At 32.2% G+C, this 19,772-nt stretch overlaps 2 protein-coding genes across 2 annotated transcripts; both read left to right on the forward strand.

The window, feature by feature from the left end:
- Positions 1-4,873: 4,873 nt before the first annotated feature.
- LOC145326676 (uncharacterized) lies at positions 4,874-9,104 on the forward strand. Its single transcript, XM_080170042.1, has 4 exons — positions 4,874-4,918; positions 5,098-5,251; positions 7,912-8,025; positions 8,977-9,104. The coding sequence occupies exons 1-4, from the start codon at positions 4,874-4,876 to the stop codon at positions 9,102-9,104; spliced, it is 441 nt and encodes a 146-aa protein (XP_080026168.1).
- A 1,188-nt stretch (positions 9,105-10,292) lies between these two features.
- Positions 10,293-19,463, forward strand: LOC145325710 (uncharacterized). Its single transcript, XM_080168663.1, has 22 exons — positions 10,293-10,458; positions 10,696-10,724; positions 10,851-10,920; positions 11,136-11,215; positions 11,523-11,576; positions 11,921-12,025; positions 12,352-12,426; positions 12,938-13,048; positions 13,115-13,190; positions 13,269-13,317; positions 13,495-13,555; positions 13,638-13,717; positions 14,022-14,067; positions 14,192-14,229; positions 15,444-15,506; positions 15,803-15,849; positions 16,132-16,265; positions 16,613-16,695; positions 17,763-17,820; positions 18,399-18,425; positions 18,850-18,925; positions 19,291-19,463. Exons 1-22 carry the CDS (start codon positions 10,357-10,359, stop codon positions 19,348-19,350), a joined length of 1,524 nt encoding a protein of 507 aa, XP_080024789.1. The 5' UTR covers positions 10,293-10,356; the 3' UTR covers positions 19,351-19,463.
- Positions 19,464-19,772: the final 309 nt, after the last annotated feature.

Raw genomic sequence — 19,772 nt, forward strand, 5'->3', positions numbered from 1 at the left:
CTATATGATTGATCATCATGTTATATGTCAATATAGCATACTTTGGTTTTGCTCAGGGAGGGAGGGAATATTTGACTGTGAATTACACTAGTACCCAAAGTTTTATAACCACGTTATATTATTTCTTGGCTCAATTTGGATACTATAATTAGATTTTGATTGTTTGGTTCCAAACTTTTCAACCTCTTTACTTTTAAACTACCAGAGGATTAACTTCGTTTATCATAATTGGGGATGTATATCAATTTATTATCTATTGTCTTATCCCTTAAGATCCCTAGGTTTGTATAGTTATAATCCTATATGATGGATGGATGTCTAAGTGTTATTATTATAAAAAGGTTTATCTGTTTCTAAGCTACTAATGTAGAGTATAGTCCTTGAATAGTTATAATCCTATGTGATGGATGTATGTCTAAGTGTTATTTTTATAGAAGGGTTTATCTGATTGTCGCTACTATCATACTTCATTATCCCTCAAATTATCTTTTTGTGCAACGACCCCACCCCCCCCCCTCCAACCTTATTTTTAAACAAAATTGAAAATAAGAGTAGGATAGTTTTTTTTTAGTTTCTTAGTTAGATCAGGTTAGGTTACATCTACATCTACCCACCCCAAAATATATGATAAGGGGTGGTTTTTTTGTGATCCACATGCATTTTATGGGAAAGCCCCTACTTTCCCCAACCCCCTGATGGGATAATTATTTCAATATTTAACGCTCGGATGAACAAACAGCCCATGGATATGTTTAGATAAAGTGTTGCAATAAAAAGGTGAAAAAGAAACAGCAAAGTAAGATCTTATTATAAGCAGCTTTCCGCATACATTAAAGTGAAAATCATAGGATTCAAAGCAGTTTAACCCAGTTTAACCCATTGGGGACGAAGGCCCGGGCTAACAAAACTTTTATGATTTCGACTTAATTTTAGAAGAAAATTTTCTGTAATACTATGCAATACATGATTTTTTCAGAATAGCTTAGAACCGGTTGTAGCTGATATTTTCTACTTTAAATGATTAAAATAACATGTAAGATTTTCAAAAATTAAAGAAGAATGAATGAAATCTGGTTCCTAGACCAACAAACATACCAATATTAATTTTAAAAAGTCTTTGCTCTAAACAAATCTTCAAATTTGTCTGCTGTACCGTAAGAACACCAGTTAACACACATCCTGTGCCACCTACCCCCATGTGTAACTCACCCCCACACACTCCATGTAAAATTGTAAATTTCACTGCCTGAGGCAAATGTTCTGTTGCCTCGGGGCAAAAGCTGTCACAATGACAAGTGATCCATCATCAATCAAGATTATGTCCCATCAAATGGATATAATATACGTGGATATCATGACATGGTAAATTTTGTCAGCAATTTTGCTTTAGTATTCCTCATTTAATAGTCAGTTCGTTCATCCAGTATGAGAGGAAGAAATGGGGAAAGGGGCTAGAAGGAAGTATCGTCATTTCAGCCAGCTGCGAGTAAAGCATTATTATAGTATTTATTATAGTATATAAAATCTGGTGCAACATCCAAGTAATAATATATCGATTATCATGTCTCATCCATCCATCAATCATACTATTTTCTAGGATGGAGGAAGGTTATCTAAAAAAAATATTAAGATTTCGTAGAATGAATTTACTTTATATTTTATTGAAAAAGAAAATATGGTTTTGTTTATGGATGTAGACCCTCCGTGTTCAATTTAGATATTTCAATTTTTATGAGGTGAGGGGGAGGGGGTTAATTTTTTCCAAGGGCATTTAATTCTTAGGTGGAGAGTCTGTTCGCGAGATCTTATGCTCAAACATACAGCATTCCTGTTACTTTTAGATAAGAATTTATAATTCAGAATAAATATCAACATCCCTTTATGTTTACATATCTGTCCATCTACTAAGACATTCTTTACACAGACAGACACATACACACACACACACACACAGACATCCTGTTGCTTGTATTTAAGAATAATTATCCCTACCCCTGCATGTTTACATATCTGTCCATCTACTAGGATAATCTTTACACAGACAGACACACACCCACACACATACACACACACACACAAACACACATACACACACACAGACATCCTGTTACTTGTATTTAAGACTAATTATCCATACCCCTGCATGTTTACATATCTGTCTATCTACTATTTAGGATAATCTTTACACAGACAGACACACACCCACACACACACACACACACACACACACACACACACACACACACAAACACACACACAGACATCATGTTACTTGTATTTAAGACTAATATATCCTACCCCTGCATGTTTACATATCTGTCCATCTACTAGGATAATCTTTATTTCATGACAGATCATCAACATGCAATAAAATGGTTATTTTATTATATGGATGTTGCACCAGATTTTCATGTTCTCTAATAAAGTGAAACTCGCAGCTGGCTAAAATAACAATACCCCTTTACAACAATCCCCCCCCCCTCCTCCTAACAGTGGAACGAAATGAGGCCATTGTTAGAAATCTAATTAGACGACTTTTCCCCCTGTCATAATATCCACGTTTATTCTATATCCATTGAAATGTTTAATTCGAAATCTACTTCGAAGACGACTTTTAATTTTAGCTTCATATAGGCTTTAGAACTCATTCATGGGATTGTTTTAGGCTATACTTCTGCTCTTCCTTGTCCCTTAAAACTAGAGCCCAAAGATGCTTAGGACGCAGCTGCTAAAAAGATTTTAAAAGATGAACTTTTTGATATAGATTAGATAATATGTATGTCTGTAATAATTAACTTTTAATTAATCAAAATTCTATGACGACATTTAAAAATTGCGTCAATTAGAATAATGAATATTTCCAATATGGATTCGAAACTGATTAATAATCGCTGGATTAGAACCAGTTCTCAGCCATAGTGAAAAATCATATATGTAACATTGTATTACACACAATTTTCAACGAATATTAAAATAAAAATCATTAAATTGTTTGCCAGGGCATTCAGCCCTCCTGGGCGAAAAATAACTGATATAAACCTTTTGATTTTACATTTTTATATCCGCGGAAAGCTGTCTATAATACGATGCGATATATAATTATTAAAATAATGAATATTTATGAAAACATTCATGAGAGATAATCCTATACAATGCATTGTATTGTATAGTGCCTCTATAAGTCGTTTATTCTTTAAAAACAAAAAAGAACTATTTAAAGCAGGGATCTAAAGGGATAAGACAATGGCCTTTAATAGTAATGTACAATTCTGTTGATTACAATTAGTGGTTAGAATGTTTGGACACTTATCTAAATGAACTAAACAAAATTTTTTTTAAAAATCTTCAAAGTTTTCAAAACTTTGAGGACTAGTATAATATATAGCCGCCCAATGTCCCCTTCCTCGGGGCTAACAAAACTTTTCTTATATCAATATCCGCGGAAAGCTGTCTACAATACGATGCTATAATACAAAAAGAAACTCCTTGTTTAAAAATAGGATATCCGTAAGGATCCCCTAACATCAAATATTTCGTGTAGTAGGATTAATCAGTTTGAAAATAAAATAGATTTAATACTCCTAGATAGTCAATCAGACACAAAAATAGCTATTTATCGCATCGTATTATAGACATCTTTTTCCGCAGATAGTAAAATGAAATATTATAAGATTAAAACCAGTTTTGTTAGCCCCGAGGGGCTTAAAGCTGAGAATAACAAAACTGGAATTACTTTTATGTTTTTTTTTCCTGGAAAATTGTCTGTAATACGATCAGATGATAATGATTACTTATATATTTTTCTAAAGCACATAATTTTCGCAAAGCTTTATCCTAAGAAATTCAACTATTTAAGGCTGACTCATGATGAAATAGAAATGAAAAACAAAAATAATGACACTATGTTCTTAAATTGTTCCCAAATGTTTTTTATTATGTTTTCTTATTCATTGGCCTCACAACTTTGCGAACTGTTATTGAATTTTGATATGTTGGTTTATCAAATTGAGTGTCCAAACGTTTCAACCATCAATTGTAATCTACAGAAGAGGGTAATTGTATGTATCATTAATGGGGATGTATATCAATTTATCGGCCATTGTCTTATACCTTTAGATCCCTGATTGTCTGACTGGTCATTCACTATATTTTTATAATGGGATTGAGGATCTAGACATTTTATATTTATTGGAAATAATAATCTTTTTCCAATGTATGATGGAAAATTTTCTACTATGAAGACAATGTAAGTTTTTTAGTTAGTCGTTAGTTAATCCGCGACCGTGGCTCAGCACGTAGCACATCCGCTTGTCGTCGGAGAGGTAATGTGTTCGAATCTCGGCTAAACACAACGTTATGACTAAAGACTTAAAAAATGGTTCCTACTGCTGCTATGTCAGGTGCGCGACATTCATGGTTGTGTATAGGGAATGTCTTGGCCCAAAATAGTTGCAAATTATTACTATGCACATGGCTTCCAGGCAAAGATCGTGCAATCAAAGAGTTGGTTGTCTGATGAGTGTTACTTAAGCCGGGTGTTTGGACGGAAAAGGAGAGATTTTGTACCCTTTAGATATCCTAGGTAGATGGACCTGACGTTAAAGTGTCATGGATAACCATAAATAAAAAATTAAATTTTTTCTATTAAACTTAATTTATAGGATACCTTTAAAAAGCAAAGCTTTTTATTTAGAGTCGGTTTTTATGTCCGTTTGTTTGTAACGAATAGCTCTTATCGTAAATTCATCATAAATAAGTTAATTGTCAAAGTTTTTAATACTTTTTTGTATAGGAAATCTTTGCTACTAAAAAAAGGCTGAAAACCATGATTTATTTTCAGAGGGAAAAATCCTGCAGAGTTTATAAATGGAAAATGAGTTTGAGAGAGATTGACAAAGTCGACGGTGATAGAGAGATTGTTAATGATAACTTAGAGACAGACAGAGCAGGGAGGGAGAGGACATTGGCCTGTTTATTACACTAGTCCCCAAAGTTTATAATAACTTAATAAGTTATTTGTTGGCTTAACAACTTTAGTTAATGGATTGTTAAATTTAGCTGAGTGTTCAAATGTTTAAACCACTAATTGTAATCTAGAGACGGGGGATCATCATTAGGTATGTACATCAATATATCGGCCATTGTCCTGTCCCTGAAGACAGAAACAGCTACGAGGAAGATAAAAGTAGTAAGGATTCAATGAGCTTTAAATCTCAAGAGTTGGTTGTCATTCAAACTGCTCTACAGCCAGGTAGATAGATAGTTACTTAGATAGATGGATAAATAGAAAGATACTTAGATAGATAGATAGATAAAAGTAGTAAGGATTCAATGTGTGGTATTCGGCAACCCTGGGCCATGCTGCATGGCAACCCTGACCTCGACTCGTAGGAGGGCTGAGAGCCCTCCCCCGAGTAACGGGGGAATGGGTACACCTGACCCCTCCCCCATGCTTTAAAATTGATTATAGTTTTGACAGCCGCATTATGGTTAATCTGAATTGTTTGGTTCCCCACCCCTTTCCAGGGATGGGGGATAATTGTTGTCCATTTTGTTTATTGCATGTATATCTATATTGAACTTTTGATTTAGTATTAATTATTCCAATCTGTGTATTGATTATTTATTGTATTATAAATCAGTAACCTTTAGACTCTGAATAAAGTAACATCTTAGTAAATTCTGTTTGTTATTTGGTGATATATAGAGAAGCCCAGCTTCTCTATAATTATACGTGTCCACGTCTGTTCGCACTGCCGTAATCCTGAACTTGGGAAGCGGCCGGTAAACCGAGGCCGCTACCACAAATGAGCTTTAAATCTCAAGAGTTGGTTGTCATACAAACTGCTCTACAGCCAGGTAGATACCCAGCCAGAAAGTAGCGTCACTATCGCGCTACTATAGCGCACGATATCGTGTAGCAATCGAGCACAAGTTCTTACGATATCGCTAAATAGTCGTCCAATGCACATCGACGATATGTTACGATAAATGGTCGAAAAGGTACTTAGAGCTGCGCGATACACCCACGAAATCGTAAGCGATATTGTAAGGCTCGTAAGCGATATCGTGCCAAAATCGTGAATAAAAAGTACATTTAAAAAATATTTAACATCATGTAGTTTTGTTTGTAAATATTGTATGTAAGTAAGTGGTTGCTTGAAGAATCCATTTCATACTGTGCATGCAGAAAAAAAGAGCGAGTGATAGACAGATAGAGACATAGTGTAAAGAGTTACCGTTCTCTGTGCCCTTCTGCTTAATGTATACTCACAAAAGTTTTTATGTTTATCATACTAAATGGCAATGATTTAAGGAATATTAAGACACACATTTAAAAATGTTGCCATTTAGAAAAAAAGCTTTTTAAAAATACTTTTATTTGTAATATTAAACATAAACACATTATGACAATTTTAGTTATCAGTTTTATATTTATTTTGTTTGACAACAGAAAAAATGCAATATATTTTTTAAAATAATGTGAACTTCTAGCGGCCAATTTATAAACTATATTTCTCACAGAATGATGTTGATTATATGTTGGTTGTGTGTCTGTTTGTAAGTGTGTGATTACACACATAAAATGCTATTGTTTACGATATCTTAGGGAAATCGTGGTTGCCGCGATTTTTACTACAAAATCGAATTAATCCCTAGCGATTTTTTTCGATTTTTGCTATAAAATCTTAAATAAGATTTTGGCGATAATATACTACATATCGGATGCGAGTTTCCTTACGACGTTTCTAGCTGGGTAGATAGTTACTTCTAGATAGATGGATAAATAGATAGATACTTAGATAGATAGATAGATAAAAGTAGTAAGGATTCAATGAGCTTTAAATCTCAAGAGTTGGTCTTCATTCAAACTTCTCTACAGCCAGGTAGATAGATAGATAGAAAAATAGAGAGATAGATAGATAGAAACTTAAGTAGATGGATTTATAAAAGTAGTAAGGATTCAATGAGCTTTAAATCTCAAGAGTTCGTTGTCATTCAAACTTCTCTACAGCCAGGTAGATAGATAGATAGTTACTTGGATAGATGGATATAGATAAAAGTAGTAAGGATTCAATGAGCTTTAAATCTCAAGAGTTGGTTGTCATTCAAACAGCTCTACAGCCAGATAGATAGATATATAGAATGCTAGATAGATAGGTAGGTAGATAGATAGATAGAAAATAGTTAACTTAATATTTTGTTACTAAACGCTAAAACTTATTTCGTACGTAAAGGGTTAAACTACAAGCACTAACTTGTGATAAGTTGTTTCGTTTGTATGTTTTTTTTTACTCGCTAGGTGTCCGTATTAAATATAATAGAATGAGCTTTTGCAACTATTTTGCTAAAACGCATTAGTTTAAATAACGTTCAGATTTTTTTCTAAGTTGAAATAATTTTACATAGATTTCATAGTCCATGAATTATTATTTTAGAAAAATCTTTAAATTTGCAATAAGTTTTACATATATAATAAATTAAAATAATTTATTCATCATCACAAATATTAAATCCTAACTCACTACAGAATTTATATTTTTGTTGAACTATGTTCACTATTGTTTTGGATAGATGGATAAACAAGTAGATATTTGATTATTAGATTGATAACCAAATAGATAGATAGACTGAAAGGTTTATAGAAGGATAGATAAAAAGAAGGAAAACACATTAATAAAATATTTAAAGATAGACAAATGGCTAAATAGATAGATAGATAGAATGACTAAACACATATTTAGAAAATATAGAAAGATGGACAGATAGAACGACAGATAAAAATGTTTGAAAAAAACTAAAAATATGAAACTAAGTCTAATAATTTTAGTAGATGATTTTTATTTGTTTTTTAGTTTAAAATTATTTGTTGAAAAGTTTATACACTAAAACTGAACCTATTAATTTTAGTGGATGAATTGATCACAACAAGTTCAAGTCTGGATGAAGAGAATTATATTTCCAATCAGAATGTAAGGACGACATTTCAGGCACTCTTTGAACCCACCAGAAATTATAGAGCAGGTTAACCGATTTATTTAGGCATGTTAGAATTGTCCTATCGATTGATAATTATTTTAACAATAACAAATAAGGTACGATTTAGAAAGCGTAGCAACTCTGTAATTGTTACAAGAAAGTCCGTACGTGTATTTGAAATTTTTATCATAATGTAAAGACGACATTCCAAGCTTTCTTTGAGCCAGCCAGAAATTATAAAGCAGGTCAGATTTAATAGGTAGATAGATTGATAAATAGATATATCTAGGTAGATCAATATATAGGTAGATATATAGATAGATAGGTTGATAGTAAGCTATTTTTCCAATCAGAATGTCCTGACGACATTTCAAGCACTCTTTGAACCAGCAAGAAATTATAAAGCAGGTCAGATATATACATAGGTAGATAGTTATATTGATGGATAGTTACAATGATAGATAGATAGTAAGCTATATTTCCAATCAGAATGTAAGGACGACATTTCAAGCACACTTTGAACCCGCTAGGAATTACAGAATTACAGTTAGAATTGTCCTATTATTTTAAACTTAGCATGATGATTCCTGTAACAGTTAGGTATAAATTAAGAGGCTTAACAACTCTAAAATAGTTACCATAAAGTCCGTACGTCCAATTTTAACATTTTTAACTTTTTCTACCACAACTTTTTGTATGATATGTGTATCCTATTCATCTTTTTTGTAATAATTATTTCCTGTACAACAAGGTATAATAGTGTGATAATTTATCTATAATTAAATCCTTATTGGTTGTTTGTCCTTCCTTTTTTAAAATAACAAAATTTGTTAAATCTTAAAATTAGATAAAAAGTATAAAAAAAACAGCCAATTAAACTTCAATAAAAGTGCCCAAAGTTTTAGCTCAAGAAAACGACAACGTGGTTGTGAATCTTTGGGTACCAGTAATTTTAAATTTTTATGAAAAGTTAGAAATTTTCCTTTTTATGTTTAGATTCCCTGCCATTGCCGTCTATAACCTCCTCCAATAGGTCCACACCATTTCTGTCTCCAAAGTCATCTTTCTCTCCATCCTCAGGAATGGATCTATTATTACATGGATATTACACCAGATTAAAATAAAGCAGGTTAAAATAAAGATTCCCCCTTTGCTCCATGCCCTTTCCTGCTACTGGATGAACAAAATGACCAATAAATGACAGGGAAAATACAAGGATCTAAAGGGGTAAAACAATGGCCAATAAATTGATGTACATACCCAATGATGATACAGAAAAATACCCCTTTGTAGGTTATAAATTGTGATTGTAACATTCAACTTAATGAAAAGTCCCCAAAATTGTTATTCCAATGAATAAAAACTTCTGGGACTGGTGTAATAAACCGTCCATTGTCCCCTCCCTCCCTGAAAATACCTAATAAAGTGTAACATGTAGTGGGTTAATAATGGATTTATTATTACCTGGATATTACACCAGATCAAATTAAAGCAGGTTAAAATAAAGATTCCACCTTTACTCCATCCCCTTACCCGCGACCGTGGCTCAACACGTAGCGCATCCGCTCGTCGTCGGGAAGGTGATAGGTTCGAATCTCGGGCCGACACCGCGTCATTACTATAGACGTTAAAAATGGTTCCTACTGCTGCTATGTCAGATGCGCGACATAAATAGTTAGAGTAGGGGGAATGCCTTGGCCCAAAACAGGCGCAACTCGTTACCATGCACAGTTGGGACTTCTCAGACAAAGGTCGTGCATCACAGAGAGTTGGTTGTCTGATGGATGTTACTTAGCCTAATTTCCTAAGGACCTGGACAGTACATCAAGTCGATAAGGCCCTGGACTGCAATCCCGCCCGTACGAAGTAATCAACCCCAAGTACTCCATCCCCTTTACCAGCTACTTAATGAACAAACTGACCAATAAATGACATGGAAAATAGCAACTTAAATTTGCGACAATTTTCCCCCTGTCATAGTATCCCAGTATTACTCCATCCTACTGGATAAATAAACTGACCAATATTTGACAGAAAAAATAGCAACCAAAATTGACAACAATATTCCCCTGTTCTAAATTTATGTATATCCTCAATGATAATACACAAAATTACTCCTTTTGTTATTAATTAGTGTTTGAAACGTTTGAACACTCAACTTAATGATCCAACCAATCAAAAGTCCCCAAAGTTGATAAGCCTACGAATAAGAAAAAAATATTATAAAACTTTGGGGACTAGTGTAATAAACAATCAATTGTTTCCTCAATCTCTGCATAATATCCGCGTATATTCTACATCCATATTTCCTCAGTTGCAACAAACCAACCCAACTCTTTGTCTCCTACCACTCTTTTTCCCGCCACATCACAGATAATGTCGTCTTCAAAGTTGATGCAGCACCCTTGTGTTGATGCAGAAAGCCCGCCAAAATCCTCACAAAGTTCGCCAGCAGGAGGTCAGATATTTGAACCACAGGTGAATATTTAGCGAAGTGCATTTTTTTATCCGTAGCTTAAAATTTTTATAATTACTAAACCATATGGGTTCTCATTTTCAAAGAAGCTTTACTATGATAATATTAGGATATTTTTTAGATTAAAATATTGGGATGTGTTTAGGCTATTTTTCTGCCCATTCCCTACTCCTTGAATATTGGTACCTTAGATGTTAGAATCGCAACAACTAGTATTTAACAAATTGTTTTTGTTTTAGAGCTTGCAATTTGGATCCAAAAAGAAGGGGTAACTTTTTCCTTAATAACTATATTACTTATTTTACCATTCAAACAATGTTCAAAAATTTTGTTATTTATTCTAAAATTACTTTAAAGAGATTGTGAAGCAATATTCATTTTTTTCTATTTCTAGTAACATCAGGGGGAACTCAATCTCCTTGCAGACCTTATCTTCAACCAACATGACACAAAAAGATCAAAAGGTACAAAAATAACATAATGCAGGGATCAAGGGATGGGACAATGGATAGTATATTCAATATTTTAAGGGACTCACAGTGTTTGTGAAAGATTTATCAGGTTTTGAGCTGCTTTAGGGACCAAATATGATTGATATCACAAAAAATTAGCAGCATTCTTTTTGAGAATTCCCTGAATTTAATCAGTGAAAAAGAAATATTAATTAATATTTGTTTAGAAAAATAGATATCTGCAACCAACAGCATTTCATCAGAGCCAAAGGAGACATTCTAATGGTGTTCCAAATATTTCTGGAAGGTAAACAAGTCATTTAGACTACATGATTTTTAACTTTTTTTTCTTGTATGTCTTTGAAACTGATTAATATTTGCTTGTAAAACTTTTTCTCAGCTACTTGGTAAACCATGTTTAGTCTTTTACAACCAATTTTTAATGAATATTTGTTTTAATCATAAAATTAATAACAATTTTGTCAGTCTCTTATAATTTTACCGATTAATATCTGCAGAGAGCTGTCTATAATAAGATGCAAAGAGTAACTATTCTTGGCCATATATTTTGCCTAAAAGTCACTGGAATTTTTTGTTCTCTATCTTTTTTTAAGAGTTGACATAGAATCAAATATTGGAGTTAGAATTTCAATTATCTCTCCTTCAAGGTAAGAATTTCTTTATTTACAAACTAACTGCTTAGATGCCTCTAGGGGCACTGTAGGATTTTAGCTTGGGGGATTCTCTATTTTCTAGATGTAATTGATATTGGAAGGGTGGTAAATTCCTCCAACAAAATAATTATAGACCTTCCCAGGGCCTATGAGAAGCTACATTGTAAAAAAGAACAGTATTGGTTCAGTGTTTCCTTTGGTGCAAACAGACGAATTTAAAGAAAAACATCCTTACTTTTACTTTTATATAAGGATTACCTACATATTTTTTTAAAATCACTTTCATATTTAATTTTCTTTAATGAGAAATTAAAACTGACATTTTTGTATTATGGAAGCAGTGGCCCTGCAAGCACTGGTCACTATTCTGAAGATACAGCACTACCCACCCACAGCCTCTGTGAGTCTGATGTCTCAACTGGAACTGGAAATGTATTTTGCAGGTATAAATGAAACAAAACTTGAAATGTCATTTATTGCAACTGAAAATGCAGCTGTTTTTTAAGTATGAATTTTAATCTGATCATTATTGGCTGGTCTGATCCTACTTTAGTCATGTAACATATCATGTTATAAACAGTTTTCCAGGAATAATAAAATAAAACTATAATATGGTTCATGTTGGCATGGGCCTTTGGACCTTCATAGCCTACAAAACAGGAATAAAAATTAAACTTATTCAATTTACTCTCTTAAGAAAGATTTCTATAAAACACAATAATAAATAATCATTCTTTTATAATAACAAGTTTACAGATGATTATTTTAGGTTCTTGAAAAAGTTTATAATTGGAAATAATGAAAAGTTAAATTTTATCATGGAGCAGAAAAGCTTATTTAGTAGGTAAACAAATAAGAATATTTGGATCATGGTAAAATATTGCTGGTAACGAATATTTCCAAAAATTGATGAATTTTAAAGGCTGCTAGCTGCCAAAAATCTGAATGCACAGATCATGCCCACACACTGTTTTAAGCAACATAAGAAGGCCTACAAATAATCTGGAATAGCCATAAATCAATAATGCATAATTATCTCTAAGTGCAGAGAAATGCGCGGAAAAGACCTATTTTACATGATTTTTCTTCATTGAAGCTTTCCCTGATCATAATTGGACCTTTGCTATTCTAGATTATTTGTAGGCCTTCTTATGCCGCTTAAAATGGTGTCAGGTTTGATCTGTACGTTTAGCCGTTTGGCAGCTAGCAGCCTTTAAAATTCATAGATTTTTGAAAATAATGCTTACCAGCAATATTTTACCAGGAACTGCAGTAGATCCGAATATTTTATTTTAATAGAATTTCTCAAAAACTTTAAAATCTGATAGTATATAATATTATATTGTTTTCATTAGATGGGGACTGCTAGTTTACATGTACATCCTGTTGAAAAATCTTGGAGCCATCATTAATTGTGACAACTTTATCACTGGTGGTGTCATTTTCATATCTCTTTTCATATTCAGGTAACTTTACACAAGTCAAGTATAAGTTACAAAAAAAAACTAAGAATCCAAATGTTTATTTTTTAGATTGCAATCAATACCTTTGTTGATGATGACTTATACCATAGTTTTTGTATTATCAAGATTATTTCAACTGAAACAGGTTCAATTAAAAAAAATTGTACTCCTTAAAAATATCTTTTGAAAAATCTTTTTATTTTGCTAATAAATGATTTTTTAGACAATTTTTTCTTCATTGCTGCTCTTGTCCATTTTAATAGATGACACAGGTAAGCAGTTTTTCAGTATGGCTTTAAACTGATTAATATCTACTGGATTAGAACTGGTCATATTGAAAAATCATGTATAGAACAAAATTAAAATTTTCCAATTCTTGTGAAAAATGAATATTTTTTCATCAGTCATGCCTTCTCAATCAATAGCATAATCTGATTTTCAATTTTTAGGTGGACATCTCAAGTTTATGTTTTTAATCATTTGTGGAATTTTTCTTGCTTCTGGAATAAGGTACTTGTTATTGATATATATAAAAAAAGAAAATTAATTTATAATTTATATTTCAAGTGATATAATTTACTTTTTATCTTAGTAACTGTTGCGCAAACAGATCAATGCCCTCACTCATACTTCCCTTCACAGTCTTGTACTTCTTCCATTGTCAATCTCTGAGTAAGTTTTTTATTTAAATTGTTTCATCTATATGTGTTTTATATGTTATTATGCTTGAAGTCAGTTCATAGTAAGAATTTCACATCTTGTTTTTTTCTTTCCAGTATGGCTTCAAAACCAATTAATATCCAGTGGATCAGCCTCACTGAAAAATCATGTATTATATAATATTACAAATTTCTACCAATATAAAAATTTATAATCATAATAGTTTTAATCTTGTAATTGTACATTTTTATAACAATGGAAAGCTGCTTATAATACGATACAATAAATAACTATTCTTCAAGTTTTGTTTTTATAGATGCAGATATTCCTGAGACTACTTGGCAAGATGAAGAAGATGCAAAGTTAGTTTCAAGTGTTTATGAATTATTTTTTTTCTCCAGTAATTTGAATATTTTGTAAAAGTTGTTCATGATCACTTTAATATATTTATTTGATAAAGTGAAGTAATACATGTTTTTTATTTAGAAGTTTTGAAACTTCCCTAACATCCTCCAATACAACAGGTAAATTATTAACATAAAACTTATTTTGTAGATTTTGTTGCAAAACTTTTGATCAATATTATTCTTTCCCTATGGCATTATCTTAACTGATAGCATTCCTGCTTACTATAGGGGAGGTGTTGGGTTTGAGTCTGGTCCACCATGTGACAAACTAGATATTTTAAAAATTGGAACTAATGCTGATATGTCTGGCACATAGCACTAATATTGAGATCTGGGGAATGCCTTGGCCTATACACAGATGTAAATCATTACCATGCACATTTAAAGGAACCCTGCAAGACATATACCGTTTAGCTATTGAAAGACTGCCACGAGTATACCCAATACCAAAAATTTGAGCTTCCAGCTTCAATAACAAAAAAGTTATAGACATTTAAAATGATATTTTTAGTACAATGAAAATTTATAAAGTTTTTCAAAGCTAATAATAAAATTTCATTATTAAAATAAGTCGCCTAGAATGAAAATTATAAGATTATTTTTGGCAGAAACTTAGGATGCCAGTAACTGATAACATTTTTACAATAAAAACACCCTTCTTTATAGTCAGTCATTAAAAAAATTCAGTTTAATTTACGTTGTTCTGAGAGTACTGTAGTGTTAGAATGCCAGCCTTTAGGATTTCTAGCCCCTCAGAAGGCTGAGTCCGCGCTAAGTCCGCTGAACAACCAATCACTCTGAGCATCTGAATTACTTACATTAGTTTCATTTTTTCCTGCTATGATTTCACGCTTACAAATGTAATTTAAACCGAATTTTTAAAACAGAATTTGTCTATGAAAAGGGTTTTTTTTATTGTAAAAATGTTTTCAGTTACTGGCAGCCTAAGTTTCTGACAAAAAAAAATTTAATTTTGATTCTAGACGACGTAATTTAATATGGAATTTCTATCTTAAGCAATGAAAATCTTTCAAAACTTTCATTGTACTAAAAAAACATTTTGAAATGTCTGTAACTTTTTTTGTTATTGAAGCTGGAGGCTTCAAATTTTGGGTATTGGGTCTACTCGTGGCAGTCTTTCAGCAGTTAAAGCAGGGTATTTCTTGCAGGGTTCCTTAAAGACATCCAGACTGAATTTGTGCAATCAAATTGTTGGTTGTGAGTTGACATTGTATTACAAGTGGATGATGTTCTGGTTCTCTAGATGATAAATTAAATTAAAGAAGAATTCCACCCCTTTGAGATTATTAACTGGGTAATATCATTCTTAGATGAGGCAGAAAGTTGGATGACAGGAACAGAATTAGGATATCTAACTAATGGTATTATATCAGGTTTGGTATTAATATCATCTTGTGTATTTTCATTTATAGATTTTTATAAATCATGGAAAGAAAACAAAGTAGGGGTTTGTCGTATATTTAAAGTAGCTTTTCTCCTATCTCTAGTACCTGTGGGGGGCTCTATTCCTAGAGGCAATTTCCTATCCTTGCGAGGCAATTATTTATCTACCCTTAAAATAACCTATCAAATGCAAATGTGAAAATATGACGAAACCTGCTACTTAGTTATCTTTCCATTATAATTTTTTTATTACAAAAGTAATGTTTGTGAACCATGTTTGTTTTAGCATTGACCGGTTTGATCCACACTCCTGGAATGGTATTTGGTGTCCAGGTCTAACTTTTATTATTTTTGTTTTGGTAGAAGAAAATTCATAAAACTATGACTAAACTCTTTTTTCTAACAATAGAGTAAAACACTAGAGGGAGCCAACATTATATTGGGTCATTGAAAATTAACCAATGGCGTAGTGTGTATTAACACAGTCAAGTAGCAGAAAACTATTTGGTAGCAGACGAATAGGGTTATTGAAAAAGGAAGGGAGTTAGCTATCTGTTTATATAAATATACTATAGATCTGTTTTTCTAACTACTTTCACCTATATTGTTTTTTAGAACCTTATTGGAAGCATCATCATAAGTGTGTCAATGATCATCTATTCTCCATATTGTTGGATATCTTCAATGCAAAACGCGGCATTCAGCACTCTGGCAGCTGTTCTACTACACGTGGCATCTCCTCTTACCAGGTATAAAGAGTACATAAAACATAGTATTAATTTAGAACAACAAAAAGTTTTAATCAAATGTGGACTTCAAAATTTAAATTAGTTGCATATGTTTGTTCTGAAATACTTTGAAAGATTAAAGTAAAATAACAGTGTACAGTATTTTTACAGGGTGGGGACCATGTGCCGACAATTGTGTCTTTGAACATCAGCCAATAGCATCGGAAATTTTTAAACAGCCAATTCACAACAAAAGAGCAAAAAGCAATTTGCTAGCATACAAAATAGGTCCCAATAACTGGAACCATCTATACTTATACAATATAAATTTATTTCTAGAAGTATTTGAAATAGTCTTTTATTATTAGTGGTTTGTATGGGATTAGTGGATTTATGTTTGGAAGTGCTTCCTCTGTTTACATTGTACCCTCTCCACAAGCTCATATAGCAGGTTCTTTTAAACTTTTTAAAGCAAAGCTTTTCTATAATTATGACTGGTCAGTCAGTCCAGCTGTAACGGTTAGCTATTTTTATTAATTTAAACATTTTAAAATTGTCCTATCAATTTCAAACTTTGCATGATAATTCCTACAACAATTAGGTATGATTTAGAAAGCGTTACAACTAATAATACTAGAAAGGCTGTACAGTGTACGTCTATTTAAAAACTGATTTTTTATATTTTTTGACAGCAAAATTTTGTATGATAAAATTATTATTATTTTATGAACTTTGGAATACTGATTTCAGCAAAGCATCTCTATAACCAATTCCTAAAAAAGGAAGTAATTCTACTCCATAAACAGTATCCTGAATTTAAACAGTTTTGCATCAAATTTAGACTATTTTAACTAATCTATTATTTGAAACTAGCGGCTACGCCCCTAGAGGCCTCTAGGGGCACTTGAGTAGAAGAGAGTCGAATTTAATAACCCAATTTCTTATTTTAGATTTTAAAAGAAAAAATAAAATAAAAATTTTGGGGGGGGATTATTCATTTTTTGGGGGGGTTGGGGGTGTCCCATCCCCAAAGAAAATAGTTATAAACCTTCCCGGGACCTATGAGAAGCTACCCTGTTGAGGGGAACCCGATCGGTTAGCGAGATCCTTCGGTACAGACACACAGACACACAAACACACAAACATCCTGCTACTTTGTTATAAGGATAACATTTGTGGGGAAATGATTTTCTCACCTGATCGTGCTCAGAAAAAATATTTACATATAAAGGTTCGTGTTTTTTCATGACTAATAAACATCTGTTACATGCTTTACTGTGTCTGTTTGTTTATAAATGATTCTATTGCCAGCCTTGTTTACAATAGAATTAAGCAGTGATAAAATTAGGAGGAAAAAAGTCGAAATGACTTCAAGTACTTGTAAAAGGAATGAAAGTTTTTCTTTTAAATATATAAAACATTAACTAAAATATTGCGTGGTTATAAAACTTTAGGTACCAATGTGATCTCCAACCTAAGGTCCCTTCCCTCCTGAATTATTTTTATGAAATATTCCAGGTTGTTTGCTGGCGCTTGGATCTGGATACCTGACTGTCGTCCTGCAAAGTATTGCTGGGTAACATTTAGTAATTAATCACATGGAACTAAAGGGATAAGACAATGTCCGATAAATTGATGTACACCCACAACGATGATATACAAAATTACTCCTTCTGTAGATTAAAATTAGTGATTGAAATTTGGACACTCAAATGATTTAACCAACCAATCATAATTTACTAAAAGTCTCCAAAGTTGTTATACCAACAAATAAGAAAAGCTCAAAATAAAACTTTAGGAAGTTGGGAGTTAGTGTAATAAGCAGCCTAATATTCCCTTCATCCCTGTATTAGAAATCTATATGTTCTTTAAATTTAAAACAAAATTGAAACTAAGACAGTTACTTTTTGCATCGTATTATAGACAACTTTCCGTGGACATTAAAATGAAAAATTTAAAGATTAATTTTATGATGTTCAATTTGATATTCGTGGAAAATTGTCTGTAATACGATGCTAAAAATAATTTTTCAGTATAGCTGCTTTTGTATGGAAAATCAAAATTGAACAACAGGAGGATTTTAAAACCATCTTAATAATTACTTTATAATAAATAAAAATAAAATAAGATATATAAGAAAATTTATATATTTAGGTCATTTGTTCCAGTAAATTTGATTGGGTGAGTTTTTTTTTGAATTATTAAACAAAAAATTTTTAGCAGTTAAATATTAAATAATATGTGCCTACAAATTTTCAATATATGTCAATAAACAAAAAAGATAATAGTTTAATCGATTATTGGGGGGGGGGGGGGAGAAAATCAACTGTACTTTCATTTTCATTTCTAAGAAAAACTTATACAAAAAAAATTTTAGGACCTTTTTTCTGGCGGTGATTTTTCTTGTGAGGGGGTTGTCGACCCTCCACAAAAATAGTTATGATTCGTTCAATAAAATTATGAGAAGCTATCCTGTAAATAAGAACCATATCAGTTAAGAGGCTAGCAAGATCCTTCGGAACAGACAGACAGACACAGATCCTGTAACTTTTATATGAGGATTTTATTAACAATAATAACAATATTTACTTCTTTGTTTTTATAGGATATTTTGCTACCAGTTGCTAGCATTTGCTGTACTGAATACTAAAGGAAGCTTGTATAAAGTAGATCCTAATCAGGTTTTAGTCCATTTTATATTACAATTTTACCTAAATTATTTGCTATGCTAAATACTAAAGAAGCTTGTATAAAGTAGATCCTTATCAGGTTTTAGTCCATTTTACATTACAATTATATGTACATTGATCATTATTTTTAATGTATGGCTTCGACTGAAAATTCATGTTTAGCATTGATTCCAGCCAGCAATCTATCTTGAAACCAGCCTATAAAGTAACCTTTCACCTACAGCGTTACAGACGGACGAACGGACGGACAGACAAAGTGAATTATAGAGTACTTTTGCTAACTAAAACTCTTAGGGAAAAGTTCCAATAGAAATAGGATGATACTTTCATTCTTTTTGATTGTTTTTTTCTTCTAGGCTACGACACCAGAAATCCATTGGAGGTTATTCCGAGCATACACGGGTGGAATTGCTTAACACCATAGGCGTGTGAAAAAGTGGGTGTCAACACCCCCCCTGGCAAAATCCTGTGCACACCATTGTGTCATCCTAATTTGTAATTTTATTCCATGAATAAGTTTATGTAAAATATTATATTAATAAAGTGATTAATTGCATCGCACTCCTACCAGGGTAAAGTATGGTCCTATAACGAATCCTTCCCTAGGAAAACAAACTTTTTCAAACTTAAGTTATATTAGGAAAGAAGATCTAAGTCTTGATTATTTGTGGGTATATTTATTGTACCCGAAGGGTTAGGGCTTTCAAGGGATTAGGCAAATGGAAAAAATTACCCTCACTTATTGTTAATACAATTTCTTAGATACTATTAAATATAGAGGACTGAAATTATTTGTGAAGATTCCTAGCATAAATGAGCATAAAGTGTTCAATTTACT

Source organism: Acartia tonsa, chromosome 8 (assembly GCF_053477335.1).
Source record: "Acartia tonsa isolate MP-2025a chromosome 8, ASM5347733v1, whole genome shotgun sequence".
Taxonomy (NCBI): domain Eukaryota; kingdom Metazoa; phylum Arthropoda; class Copepoda; order Calanoida; family Acartiidae; genus Acartia; species Acartia tonsa.